At 33.1% G+C, this 13,967-nt stretch overlaps 2 protein-coding genes across 5 annotated transcripts; both read left to right on the plus strand.

Moving 5' to 3' along the window:
* Positions 1 to 3,198: 3,198 nt before the first annotated feature.
* Positions 3,199 to 6,064, plus strand: LOC18602615 (protein TIC 22-like, chloroplastic). Of its 3 annotated transcripts, none has more exons than XM_018118665.2 (8): positions 3,205 to 3,812; positions 3,970 to 4,044; positions 4,164 to 4,220; positions 4,895 to 4,954; positions 5,049 to 5,129; positions 5,298 to 5,333; positions 5,461 to 5,544; positions 5,647 to 6,064. In XM_018118665.2, the coding sequence occupies exons 1-7, from the start codon at positions 3,318 to 3,320 to the stop codon at positions 5,542 to 5,544; spliced, it is 888 nt and encodes a 295-aa protein (XP_017974154.1). In that variant the 5' UTR covers positions 3,205 to 3,317; the 3' UTR covers positions 5,647 to 6,064. The 3 variants fall into 3 exon arrangements, with proteins under 3 accessions (XP_088661332.1, XP_017974154.1, XP_007034175.2); XM_007034113.3 differs by having other exon boundaries at positions 3,207 to 3,812; positions 5,461 to 5,560; XM_088805206.1 differs by lacking the exons at positions 4,895 to 4,954; positions 5,461 to 5,544; positions 5,647 to 6,064 and having other exon boundaries at positions 3,199 to 3,812; positions 5,021 to 5,129; positions 5,298 to 5,326.
* A 3,488-nt stretch (positions 6,065 to 9,552) lies between these two features.
* On the plus strand, positions 9,553 to 13,703 carry LOC18602616 (protein TIC 22-like, chloroplastic). Of its 2 annotated transcripts, XM_007034116.3 has the most exons (8): positions 9,559 to 10,152; positions 10,332 to 10,406; positions 11,863 to 11,919; positions 12,590 to 12,649; positions 12,744 to 12,824; positions 12,992 to 13,027; positions 13,155 to 13,254; positions 13,342 to 13,703. In XM_007034116.3, exons 1-7 carry the CDS (start codon positions 9,661 to 9,663, stop codon positions 13,236 to 13,238), a joined length of 885 nt encoding a protein of 294 aa, XP_007034178.2. In that variant the 5' UTR covers positions 9,559 to 9,660; the 3' UTR covers positions 13,239 to 13,254; positions 13,342 to 13,703. The 2 variants fall into 2 exon arrangements, 1 of the variants encoding a protein (XP_007034178.2); XR_016025956.1 differs by lacking the exon at positions 13,342 to 13,703 and having other exon boundaries at positions 9,553 to 10,152; positions 12,927 to 13,027; positions 13,155 to 13,174.
* Positions 13,704 to 13,967: the final 264 nt, after the last annotated feature.

Consider the following 13,967-nt stretch of genomic DNA (forward strand, 5'->3'; position numbering starts at 1 on the left):
CCCCATGTGAGCATGTTATCAACTGCCTCTGCCCTTTTTTTAAATTATTATCTGCTAGTTCTAACCACTCCATGAATGAGAGTCTTAAGAGGTTGATAGTGAAGGGTTGTACCTAAGCGAATTCTGTCCTCGATGAATTTATTGAAATGTTTGTTTCTCCCTTTCAAAGGAAGTATCGATGGCCATATTATCTGGTGATTATTGTCTAAAGAAGTTTAGAGTTCCATGTATAGGCGTGCAATTGGTGTAAAACAGAATGAGAAAAAGAGTTAATGCTACTCATTCCATAAACTAATCAATTATCTTTGTAATGTTTAGTATCCAAATATTATGATGTACTACAATGAACTGAGTTAATAAATTAGAGAGTTGAAGCTATTATGTTATAGCCCAATCAGCCAATCATTTTTATACAGAAAAATGAAATAAATATATGTACTTAGTATTTGACATTAAATATTAACCTAGTTAGAGTTCATGTTTAAATCAAAAACATATATAAATAAACTACAGCCAGTTGCAGGTGATTGACACCTTGGTTGCACATGGAGGCACCCATGACTAACGTGCACCGCTCTGCCAAAATCAGATCCTTCAATCCTTGGGAAACTATAAACCTACAGAGCTGTGAGACATTTATCTCCAACAGACAACGGAAACGTAATCTTGACTGAACAGCTAAATCAAATGTAATGTAAATAAACCCCAGCCAATTGTAACAACTTTGCCCAATCAGGTGCCGCTGTTACACAGATGCCTTTCCCACAAACGACGCAATCTTCGCTCCCCTTTACGCCTTTTTCGTTTTGTAGAGGAAGTTGCCGTTATACTACAAACTACACCCACTTTGAACTAACCAATGCGACAGGGAATGTGCTGCTTAGTGTGTAATGCTACGTTGTACCCTGAGCAGACACCTAAAAGCCAAATACGGCTTTTTATCTCATAGGGAATAGCAAATATTCATGTGTCTCATGCTTGTAATTAATTTCCATTACACCTTATGCTATCCCTTCCCACTATAGGTCTTTTTTACCGTTGAAAAAGTATATATAATGATTGAGACATAATGGGTTTTTTAATCTCCTCTAAATTATTAGAGTAATTCAGAATCTAATTGAATGACAAAGGTAACTGTCACATTTTTTTTTACTTATTCTTTTATTATTATTTTTTGTGTTTGGTGAAGACCAAAATGATTTTGATGTCAATAAACGGCAAGGATTGAGGACAGGGACAACAACAAAATCTGAAAAAAAAATGTTATACCAATTATCGTCTTTAAATATTCAACATTAGTAATCATTTTAAAATTTTACATAAAAAGTGATTACAAATAATTATATAAAATATTTCAAATTATATATATTTATATTATTAAGTAAATAAAAATTGAATCATCATCTTACCACCATCATGAGGTCCATCACCACCCATCGTCACCCTACTGCCCCAAACCATCTTGAAGACCTTCTAGTGTACCCAACCTAGCTTGGATGGCCTTAAGATCCATCTATGGAAAAAAAAGGCTAGAAAAGAAGAAGGAAGAATCTGGATAACTCCAGAGCGGAGAAAGAAAGAAAGAAGAAAGGAATAGAATATTTCCGCACTGTCGCCTGTTGTTAACTTACGTTTAAATTGTATTCCACTGCTTTAGTTAGCAACAAATTCTTCTCATTTGGTTTTGGAAACTACAATTAAGGACCTGTAGTTAAGTTTTATAGTAATTCATGGGTAATCTTATAATTTTTTTAATATTAAAGTTCAAAATGATTAATAATATGATGTTTTAGATGGATATTTTATTATTTATTATATATGAAAGTTCAATAGTGATATATGAAATTAATTGTGGCTTGATTAACTGCAAATATGCATTCATAGATTTAAAAACGATTCTTTTTGAGTTATCATTCAATTAACAAATATAATTACTATGATCGATTAACATTACGACATGCCGTGGGTCACCCACTGGCCCATGAACAAGACCATTCATGTGATTGATGGTGATCCTGTCAATGGTACAGACCCTCTACTTTGAGCTCAGTCGATTTCCCAAAGTGGAGTAGGGTGTGTGCTTTACCTCAAAAAGTTGGGTTTTCAATAATTATCCCACTATTTGCATGTTTTTACAAAAAATTGATAACAACTAATTCTCAATAAAAGTTAATTATTAGCTAACTTATTTTAAAACTAATATTCAATTAAACCAAACCAGCAAAATAGAGTACAATTTGCTTATCTTATGTAATCCAAAAAGTTAAAAGCAATTTCTTAAAATTTATCTTGAAGAGCTTTGGTTTGAATTTAAAAAAAAAAAAGAATTTCTTAGACTCCGTTTCATAATTGAAAAATTACATTTTCAATAATTTTTACCATAACATCATAAAAATATCAACATTTATCTTTTAAAATATTTTTTCAATATCAAAAATATTATATATATAAATAATATTCAACTCTTTTTATTTATTTATTTATTTCTCATTATATTATTATACTGTTTAGTTTATTAAATGAATCAATTAGAAATTAGCAATTAAAAGAAATGATAGATTTTCATGTGTGAAAATTTTATTTTCTCTATTATATAATTTTTTTAAATTAATTTTAATTATTTGAATTATGTTAAAAATTATAATATCTTAGTAAAAATAATTATAATGATATAATCGCTATGAAATAATTGAATACAAATAGTTATTGATGTGTTATTAAGAAAAATAATAATAAAAAAGAGACAAAAAAATGGATGTGAGATCAACATCACAAAAAATGAGAAGATGATATTATTTGCTTGAGATCCAAGGGAAGATAGATGAAAAAAGTTTTATGTCCTTCTTGAATTAATATTTTACGCTAATCAATCTAATTTTTTTTCATATCTTTGTAAAATATTTTATTTTTATGAAAGCTTTCATTATTTTGATTATCAAAAAAACATTTAAACTTTACGAAACTTGAAATGAGAAATGATCACTTCTAATTATATAGACTAAACATAACAGACTTTGACACCTAAAACATTTTAAAAATATATTTTGCAAACATAAACTCCAAAAATCCCAAAAGTACTTTACTGGTTGTGTTTCAAAATTCTATATTTCATAGAAAAAAATCTACATTTTCCATTTGGCCGAATAATCTAGTGCCAGTGCTATCGGAACCACCCAACAAAACCCTCCCCTACCAGAAAACACACTTTCTATTTCCCCCTCTAGTCTCTACGTCTTTGTCATTTTTTGTTCTCTCAAAGCCCAAAACCTCACTCTATACTGTTTACTCCTCTCCTTCCATAAAATTTTCCCGAGAAAATGAACTCGGCTACCGACTCCATAACCCCAAAATTTTTCTCACCATTCAAGCAACCCTCTCATCTCCTAAACCTCCAGCAAGCGTTCTCTAACCTCCAAACCCACTGCTCTTCTCTCTTCCAACAAACTCATCATCACTTGAAGGGCGCTTTTGACTCCACTTTTGCTCACTTTAATCCACCTTCTTTTTCTCCAAAAGGCCCAGTTTTTGCTCGAATTGTTGATTCTAGCAAGACCCAGATTGATTTGAGTAAAAAATCAGGGGTTGCCATGTCGGCTGAGGCAATAGAAGAGAGATTGGCTGGGGTTCCGGTTTATGCTTTGAGTAATTCGGAGGAGGAATTCGTGTTGGTTTCGGGTGTTTCGACTAAAAAGTCACTCGGGTTGTTGTGTTTCAAGAAGGAGGATGCTGAGGCTCTTTTGGAACAGATGAAGAGTATGGATCCCGGCATGAGAAAAGGTGGTTCTAAAGTGGTTGCTGTAGCTCTCAACAAGGTCATTTTCTTTCTTTCTTTTTAAATGCTTTTTAATTGATTGAATTTGAATAGAAAATTTAGAAAGGCGTATGGAGTCCACTAAGAAGCTAATGCTCTGTTTCATTGTTGCTTTTGATAATCCTTGGAGAAGTCAAACATGGATCCGGGTTTTGCAGGTTTTCCAGCTGAAGGTTGACGGCGTGGCATTAAGGTTGATACCAGAGTCGGCTCAGTTAAAAAATGCACTTAGAGTGAGTGGTTACTTATAGAATGAGCAAATTTCTCAACTATTTTTCTTCTTGTAGTATGCTAAGTTTTATACAAATTTCTCAACTGTGCAATATTATTTTGTTATTTTTTCCTTTAATAGGAAAGGGAAAGGGCTGGTTTCTCTGATGATGGCTTCCCTGGCGTTCCAGTTTTCCAGGTCTGGCAGGGTTTAATCATATGCAGCATGTGTATTTGCTTGTGCACTTTAGTTATTTGGGAACAGAAAACATCAAATAACATACGAAATTATGTGGTAGCTTATAGTAGTTATGATCATTCTCTAGTTAAAAAAGGAACTGAATTAATCTTGGTGCACATGAGTTCATGTGGTTGTTGTGTTTTATTAGTGAGAGGGAGCATTAGCATTAGCAATGCCTAGAGAACATGAATTTGTAAATTCTTTGTGCATTTGTGCCTTCAACGTCTGCTGCTCAATGCTTTTCTTGTCCTTCCTGCCCTTCCATCATAATCTTGTTAAATAATCGATTGAAAGCTCTGGGTTTCTGCATAATTAATTAAAATAACATTTTTGTTGCCACATGTTGTGGAATTTCATGCACTTTAAAATTAATCTTAGGTGGCCTTTACAATTGTATCCATTTTCTGTCTTGGTCAATTGTTTTGGAATTTGATCCTTTGCTTTGCTGGGCCATAGAGCCTGGAGATGTGTTACTATTTAGCTGCATCTGCTGTAAACATTGTAACTTAGGAGAGAATGGCTGTCCTCCTGCAGTTTGATTAGTTACATTTGCACCTGAGCATCACCTTGACTTGATACTTGTATGAATTTCTAGGCTAACATTTGGAATTGTTGAAATATTTGGCTGTCAGTCTAGGAGCTTGTTATTAAGAAGTCAGAATAAGAGCTATCGACCAGTTTTCTTTAGAAAGGTGGGTAAATAGATAGCCTTCTTATACGTACAGTATTCATGCTTAGTCTTCATGCTGTAATTTCAGATCTTCTTACACTTTGAAGCTGTTTTAGGAGGATTTAGAGCAATCCCTTCTGAGAGCTTCCCGCCAGCAGAATCAATTGAATCCTGCTTTTAGACCGGGGGACATTCAGGTATGTTGCCAATTTCTCGATAAGAATGCTTGGGACTGTGTGTTGTCCATTTGTTTAATAAAAATGATTTCATTACTCGCATGTATGTATGTATACACTTAGGTATACTTGATCTAATTTCTCTTGAAGATTTAACTTTCTTTACACTGTATATTACAAAATTCACAGGTTGCTGTTTTTGAGGAAATAATTAAGGGGATGAAAGTAAGTGGCTTCTTTTAATAATTTCTCTTTGACATTTTGTTTGATAGTGTAGAAAAATGGAGCTTTAGGGAGAAGAAAGGTTGATTGTTTTTAACTGTAAAGCTGAAAAAACAATGAAAATTTGCAGGATGGTTCAACGTCAAAGTGGGATGATGTTGTTTTCATCCCTCCCGGTTTTGATGTTTCAACTGATCCCACTCAACAACAATAGGTAACTGCATGACTGGGTAAGACATATTAGGGCGACTAACTTTCTATGCTTGCACCCTGTTTCTATAGAGATTTGATTTTCATTTATACGACGACTATGCAGATGGTCTGCCAGGAGTAGTGACTATGCTGGCCTTCTTCAGCTGTGGAGACAAGCCTGGGTGCTCAGTGCTCTTTCCCTGATTAGTTCATTTCTGATCTTGTTTCAGAGAAGTAAATTGTGCTGCAGCTCAGGCTTTGTAGATTTGTAGGTTTGAATCTGTTTAACGTTCAAGATGCTTGGGAAAGAAAAAGTGAACACGCATAGAGACGACTAATTGCCAATGTGGCCTTAGATCGCATGGTATATTGGGTTTTGAGTAATACACCCAATTAGGAAATGATAAAAAGTTAGAAAACAGCAAATTTAAAACATCCATCCCAAAGTTTGCATAATTTGTGTACACTTCCTCTTGGAATTTTCATGCGCCAGTTCTACTTTGGTTGATGCTAAATCTGCCATTTTACTTTTATTTCTTCAATCAATCGAGTCCCTAAACTTTTATTCATTTATTCAATCAAATTAAGTATAAAATGAATGAATTCAACCCAAATTGATCGATTTATGAATCTTTGAAGCTATTAAAAATGGCAGATAGTGGCGACGGCCGATACCCCTTGAGTTAGGTTGGCTGCATAAGCATATTCTTAGGGGGAAAAAAACCATTCATGAACCCTACAAGATATTTATCTACGCTTTGCTGCAAGCTCAATAGTGCAATGCTAAGATTACCATTTTATGCTCATTGCTACAAGAACCTTTTTCTTTTAGATATTTATTCCCCACCACCCAACTCGTTCAAAAGAAGATACATATATACATGAATGAGAGTTTTAAGAGGTTGATAGTGAAGGGTTGTACCTAAGCGAATTCTGTACTCGATGAATTTATGGAAATGTTTGTTTCTCCCTTTAAAAGGAAGTATCGATGGCCATATTATTTGGTGATAATTGTCCAAAGAAGTTTAGAGTTCCATGTATAGGCATGCAATTGGTGCAAAACAGAATGAGAAAAAGAGTTAATGTTACTCATTCCATAAACTAATCAATTTTCTTTGTAATGTTTAGTATTCAAATCTTATGATGTACTACAATGAATTGAGTTAAGAAATTAGAGTTAAACCTACTATGTTAAAACCCAATCAGCCAATCATTTTTATAGAGAAAAATGGGAAAGAAATAAATATATGTACTTAATATTTGACATTAAATTTTACCTAGTCAGAGTTCAAATTTCTTTAATTTGTTTTGTACTTTTGGCCAATTTTAATTCAGTATATTAAAAGAAGGGAGAAAGATCTTTCAATTCTTGGGAAACTCTACTCACATGTCTGTGAGACATTTATTTCCAACGGACAACGGCAACGTAATCTTGACTAAACAGCTAAATCAAATGTAACGTAAATAAACCCCAGCCACCAGACAGAGTCCAATTGTAACAACTTTGCCCAATCAGTAGCCGCTGTTACACAGATACGTTTCCCACAAACGTCGCAATCTTCGCTCCTCTTTACGCCTTGTTTGTTTTGTGGAGGAAGTTACCGTTATACTACAAACGACACCCACTTTGACCTAACCAATGCGACAGAGATGTGCTGCTTAGTGTATAATGCTACCTTGTGCTGTGAGCACACCCCTAAAAGCCAAATACGCCCTTTTCTCTCATAGGAAATAGGAAATATTCATGTGTCTCACGCTTGTAATTAATTTCTATGCTATCCGATCCCACTGTAGGCCTTTTCTCTGTTGAAAAACCATATATAATGATTAAGACATAATGGGTTTTTAATCTCCTCTAAATTATTAGAGTAATTCAGAATCTAATTGAATGACAAAGGTAACTGTCATATTTTTTTACTTTTTTTTTTTTTTTTTTTGTGTTTGGTGACAGCCAAAATGATTTTGATGTCAATAAATGGCAAGGATCGTAGATAAGGACAACAACAAAATTTTAAAAATTATATTATATTAATTATAATTTCTAAATATAATTACGATGATTAATTAACATTAATTTAGAATGATCAACACACCGACTTGGCGTGGGTTACACACTAACCCATGAGTAAGACCATTCATGTGAATGAAGCACAGATTGATGGTGGTCCTGTTAATGGTACAGACCCCTCTCCCTCGAGCACAGGTGAGAATATGAGCTCAATCGATTTCCCAAAGGAGACTAGGGTGTGTGCTTTACTTCAAAAAGTAGGGCAATATTCCGTAAACTGTTTTCAATAATTATCTCACTATTTGCATGTTTTTACAAAAAATTGATAGCAAGTAATTCTCAATAAAAGTTAATTATAAGCTAACTAAGTTTAAAACTAATATTCAATTAAACCAAACTAGAAAAATGGAGTACACTTTGCTTATCTTATGTAATCCAACAAATTAAAAGAAATTTCTTAAAAAGTTTTATGAGATCAGTATCACAAAAAATTAAAAAGATAATATTATCTACTTCAGATAGATGAGAAGATAGATAAAAAATGTTTTACGCTCTTTTTGAATTAATATTTTACGCTAATTAATTTAATTTTGTTCATTAATTCATAAAATATTTTATATTTATGAAAGTTTTTTATTTTAATTATTCAAAAAACTTTTCAACTTTAAATGAGAAATGATTACTTCTAATTATATCAACTAAACATAACAGACTTTGACACCTGTAACAATAAAAAAAATATTTTGCAAAAATAAACTCCAAAATTCCCAAAAGTACTTTACTAGTTTGTTTCAAAATTCTATATTTCATAGAGAAAACTCTACTGGTACGTTTGGTTGGCGGAATAGATAGGAATGGAATAGAATAGTTATTATGTGAGAATAGAATGAGGTGGGAATAGAATAGAATAGTTATTACTTAGTTTGGTATGACAAAGGGAATATGACAGGAATAATTATTATGACTTATTGTAGTGTTTGGTTGGTAACAATAATTTTAGAATAAGAAAAGAATAGAAAATAAAAAGACAAAAACACCATTTATTATTTATATGACATTTTATTTTTATTAGATTTTTTAAATATTAATAATCTAGAATTTAATTAAAATATTAATAATTAATCATTTAAATATTAACATTTATTTAATTTAAATATTATTATGATTAATTTTTATTTTATTTTATTTTAAAAATATTAATAATTGATAATTTATTTAAAATATTAATAATTGATAATTTCAATAGTAATATTTATTTATATTTTAAAATATTAATATTTTATTTAATTTAAATATTATGATGATCAATTATTTTATTTTATTTTATTTTTGAAAATTAATAATTGATTATTTATTTAAAATATTAATAATAGATAATTTAAATATTAATATTTAATTTAATTTAAATTTTATTATGATTAATTTTTTATTTTATTTTTTAAATATTAATAATTGGTAATTTATTTAAATATTAATAATTGATGATTTAATTATTAATATTGTTTATCTAATTTAAATGATATTATATTTATTTATTTTTAATTTATTTTGTTTTTAAATAGGAATAATTTATAATTTATTTTATTAATAATTGATAACTTAAATATTAATATTTTATTTATAATTTAATATTAATATTTTATTAAAAGTTGGAATCAAGTGAGAGAAAGAGGAGAGAGAGAAAATAATATTTTATATTAATAAAGTTGTAAATTTTCAAACTTATAAAGGGTATTTTTGTCTTTATAAATTTTTAAATTTATTCCTCAACCATGGAATAGTTAATACTATGGGGGAGGGTGGTATTAGCTATTCCTTGGTTTTGAAAGATTTTGAAGAATAATCATTCCTATTGAATAGCTATTTCTTGGATCATTTTTCAACCAAATAAAGGAACAAAAATTCCTTGGGAATAAAGTCATTCCCCCAACCAAACATGCTATACATTTTCCATTTGGCGGAAAAATCTAGTTCCAGTGCTATCGGAACCACCCAACAAAAACCCTCCCCTACCAGAAAACGCACTTTCTGTTTCCCTCTCTACGTGTGTGTCGTATCTTGTTCAATCAAAGCCCAAAACCTCACTCTATACTGGTTACTCCTCTCCTTCCACAAAATTTTCCCGAGAAAATGAACTCCGCTACTGACTCCAAAACCCCAAAAATTTTCTCACCATTCAAACAACCCCCTCCTCTCCTAAACCTCCAGCAAGCGTTCTCTGACCTCCAAACCCACTGCTCTTCTCTCGTCCAACAAACTCATCATCACTTGAAGGGCGCTTTTGACTGCACTTTTTCTCACTTTAATCCACCTTCCCTTTCTCCAAAAGGCCCAGTTTTTACTCGAATTGCTGATTCTAGTAAGACTAAGATTGTTTTGAGTGAAAAATCAGGGGTTGCCATGTCGGCTGAGGCAATAGAAGAGAGTATGGCTGGGGTTCCGGTTTATGCTTTGAATAATTCGGAGGAGAAATTCGTGTTGGTTTCGGGTGTTTCGACTAAAACGTCACTCGGGTTGTTTTGTTTCAAGAAGGAGGATGCTGAGGCTCTTTTGGAACAGATGAAGAGTATGGATCCTCGCATGAGAAGAGGTTCTAAAGTGGTTGCAGTTGCTCTCAACAAGGTCATTTTCTTTCTTTCTTTCTTTTTTGTCTATTTTTTCTTTTTTAAATGCTTTTAATTGATTGAATTTGTATAGAAAATTTAGAAAGGTGTACGGAGTCCATTAAGAAGCTAATGCTCTGTTTCATTGTTGCTTTTAATAATCCTTGGAGGAGTCAAACATGAATCCGGGTTTTGCAGGTTTTCCAGATGAAGGTTGACGGCGTGGCATTAAGGTTGATACCAGAGTCGGCTCAGATAAAAAATGCACTTAGAGTGAGTGGTTGCTTATAGAATGAGCAAATTTCTCAACTATTTTTCTTCTTGTAGTATGTGGATAAAGTGAGTTTTATGCTTTCTTTTTTGGGTTTTTCTAAGTTTCAAGATTAATGGGACTGTCTGCACTGCATGGTGGCCATTAGATCAATTCAACTGAATATGCGTGTTGTGTTAAAGCTCGGCATTATTTTGATCTGTAAATAGATGAATGCTATATTCTGTCTTCTTTGTTTCACGTAACACGTGATATGTTTTAATCCTATAACCCACACTAAGGCAAATGCCCGAAATGAGGACTTGAGCTACCAATAATCTTAAGCCTTTTACCACCTGACCAGAGGTTTGACTGGTATATGCAAAAGAGACTATCTTATGAATATTTTTTAGTGTAAAACAAATTTACATGCTCGCATTTTTCTGGGAAGAGAATTATCTTTTGGAGCTTAATCTTCTTCAGTGTCTGCATGTAAAATTATCACTTTCAAGATCCTTGTTCTCCTGTAGAACCTTTGTAATTGTTGGCTGGGATATCTCTGTTAAAATAGCAGAGCTCAATGACAATTACTTCTTCATTGGGCTTCACTTAATTTATATCTGCAATTTTTCTTAACTCTAATTGGTGGGTTTCTAGTGCAAACTGAATGAAGCCCTTATAAGTAGCCAAAGTGTCAGTAGTTTCTGTTTTTGATTAACAATTGTGCTCTAAAAGAGCTGGTGCATTACTTAAAAATAAAATCCTTTACGTATATAATTTTAGAGAACATTTTAAGTTCCTAGAGATTTGGAGGATCTCTATGAACCTATAAATATGAAGTAAAGAACTTAGCATATCGGAGAACTCGACTTTTGGTTCAGAAGTATGTTGAAAGACCTCACAATAATGTGTTTTTTTGGGAGATTTTGCACAGTTGCTGCAGTACCAGCTATGGTCATAACATTTATGATGTCACTCTCTTCTTCTCTCAGCAACAAAGGCTAAATAATGTTATAGTTCTTCATTCAATTTAGTTTTCTTCTTTTTGATGTGTGCGTGTCTGTGCACAAGCAGCCATACTCCTCTGAAGACGTTCCATGGTCTTGGGACCGGAGATACAACAAGAAGGATGTTTGCGGTCAAGTTTGGCCTCGGCTAGTTTAACTGTGTGCTTTCAAAGATTTCCTGATTTCATTAGATTGCACATATAGAATTCTGTATAGTCATAATCTGTGTCGACAGGAACAATGGCTGGCTCATTTTGGCCAAACTCTAGAAGGGTAAAAAGCTTGCTAACCAAATAGCATTTTCTGCTAACTTAACACTCCTTTATCTGACATGGCAAGATATTATGGTACGTTTCAGTCTCAAAATAATCCATGTTCTCTGCATGCGCTTGTTGAGATTGATAGTGTTTATGTTTTACCAATTTGCTTACTGATACAAGAAAATGATTTTTATTATTTTTTCCTTTAATAGGAAAGGGAAAGGGCTGGTTTCTCTGATGATGGCTTCCCTGGCATCCCAGTTTTCGAGGTCTGGCTGTGTTTAATCATATGCAGCATGTGTATTTGCTTGTGTGCTTTAGTTATTTGGAAACAGAAAACATCAAATAATATACGAAATTATGTGGTAGCTTATAGTAGTTACGATCATTCTCTAGTTAAAAACGGAACTGAATTAATCTTGGTGCACGTGAATTCATGTGGTTGTTGTGTTTAGTGAGATAGAGCATTAGCATTAGCATTGCCTAGAGAACATGCATTTATAAATTCTTTATGCATTTGTGCCTGCAATATCTGTTGCTCAACACTTTTCTGGTCCTTCCTACTCTTCCATCATAATCTTGTTAAATCATCGATTGAAAGCTCTGGGTTTCTGCATAATTAATTAAAATAACATTTTTGTTGCCATATGTTGTGGAATTTCATGTGCTTTAAAATTAATCTGAGGTGGCCTTAACAATTGTATCCATTTTCTGTCTGGGTCAATTGTTTTGGAATTTGATCCTTTGCTTTACTGGGCCATAGAGCCTGGAGATGTGTTACGATTTAGCTGCATCTGCTGTAAACATCATAACATAGGAGAGAATGGCTGTCCTCCTGCAGTTTGATTTGTTACATTTGCACCTGAGCATCACCTTGACTTGATACTTGTATGAATTTCTAGGCTAACATTTGGAATTGTTGAAATATTTGGCTGTCAGTCTAGGTGCTTGATATTAAGAAGTCAGAATAAGAGCTATCGACCAGTTTTCTTTAGAAAGGTGGGTAAATAGACAGCCTTCCTATACCTACAGTATTTATGCTTAGTCTTCATGCTGTTATTTCTGATCTTCTTACACTTTGAAGTTGTTTTAGGAGGATTTAGAGCAATCCCTTCTGAGAGCTTCCTGCCCACAGAATCAATTGAAGCCTGCTTTTAGACCGGGGGACATTCAGGTATACTGCCGTTTTCTCGAAAACAATGCTTAGGACTGTATGTTGTCCATTTGTTTAATAAAAATGATCTCATTACTCACATGTATGTATATGTACACTTAGGTACACTTGATCTAATTCTCTTGAAGATTTAACTTTCTTTACACTGTGTACTACAAAATTCACAGGTTGCTGTTTTTGAGGAAATAATAAAGGGGATGAAAGTAAGTGGCTTCTTTTAATAATTTCTCTTTGACATTTTGTTTGATAGAGTAGAAAAATGGAGCTTTAGGGAGAAGAAAGGTTGATTGTTTTTAACTGTAAGGCTGAAAAAACAATGAAAATTTGCAGGATGGTTCAACGTCAATGTGGGATGATGTTGTTTTCATTCCTCCCGGTTTTGAAGTCCCAACTGATCCCACTCAACAACAATAGGCAACTGCATGAGTGGGTGAGACATATTAGGCCAGACTAACTTTCTATGCTTGCACCTTGTTTCTTTGGAGATTTGATTTTCATTTATACGACGACTATGCAGATGGTCTGTCAGGAGTAGTGACTATGCTGGCCTTCTTCAGCTGTGAGGACAAACCTGGATGTTCAGTGCTTTTTCCCTGATTAATTCATTTCTGATCTTGTTTCAGAGAAGTAAAATTTAAAATTTGTGCTACGGCTCAGTCTTGTAGATTGTAGGTTTGAATCTGCTGAAAGTTCAAGATGCTTAGGAAAGAAAAAGTGAACACGCGTAGAGACGCCTAATTGCCAATGTGGCCTTAGATTGTAGGGTATATTGTGTTTTGAGTAAAACATCCAATTAGGAAACGATAAAAAGCTAGAAAACAGCAAATTGAAAACATCTACCTCAAAGTTTACACAATTTGTGTACACTTCCTCTTTGAATTTTCATGCCCCAGTTCTACTTGGTTTATGCTAAATCTGTTTTTGGAGTGGGGACAATTAGTGGAATGGGCTCACATAACAAGATTTCTGTCACATGGATGTTCAAATTATGAGCTTCTTGGAGGAAAACGGGGAATTGGCCTAGGTACATCCAATGATGGATTGCCAGCTTTCTAGTGGACTCCTGTCCATGGCAGAAGTATCTATGACACAAAATGAAATAGAAGGACAAAGTTCATTTTATCTTCAATTTAGCCTTTGAAG

This window comes from Theobroma cacao, chromosome 4, assembly GCF_053813885.1.
Source record: "Theobroma cacao isolate CCN51 chromosome 4, ASM5381388v1, whole genome shotgun sequence".
NCBI classification, from domain to species: Eukaryota; Viridiplantae; Streptophyta; class Magnoliopsida; order Malvales; family Malvaceae; genus Theobroma; species Theobroma cacao.

Bases quoted from the DNA above. Each gene is read 5' to 3' on its own strand.
- LOC18602615 (XM_018118665.2), top strand. From the start codon at position 3,318: ATGAACTCGGCTACCGACTCCATAACCCCAAAATTTTTCTCACCATTC. The intron at 4,045-4,163 runs GTGAGTGGTTAC...TTCCTTTAATAG, and splicing joins AGTTAAAAAATGCACTTAGA to GAAAGGGAAAGGGCTGGTTT. The intron at 4,221-4,894 runs GTCTGGCAGGGT...TTTGGCTGTCAG, and splicing joins CTGGCGTTCCAGTTTTCCAG to TCTAGGAGCTTGTTATTAAG.
- LOC18602616 (XM_007034116.3), top strand. From the start codon at position 9,661: ATGAACTCCGCTACTGACTCCAAAACCCCAAAAATTTTCTCACCATTC. The intron at 10,407-11,862 runs GTGAGTGGTTGC...TTCCTTTAATAG, and splicing joins AGATAAAAAATGCACTTAGA to GAAAGGGAAAGGGCTGGTTT. The intron at 13,028-13,154 runs GTAAGTGGCTTC...GAAAATTTGCAG, and splicing joins AAATAATAAAGGGGATGAAA to GATGGTTCAACGTCAATGTG.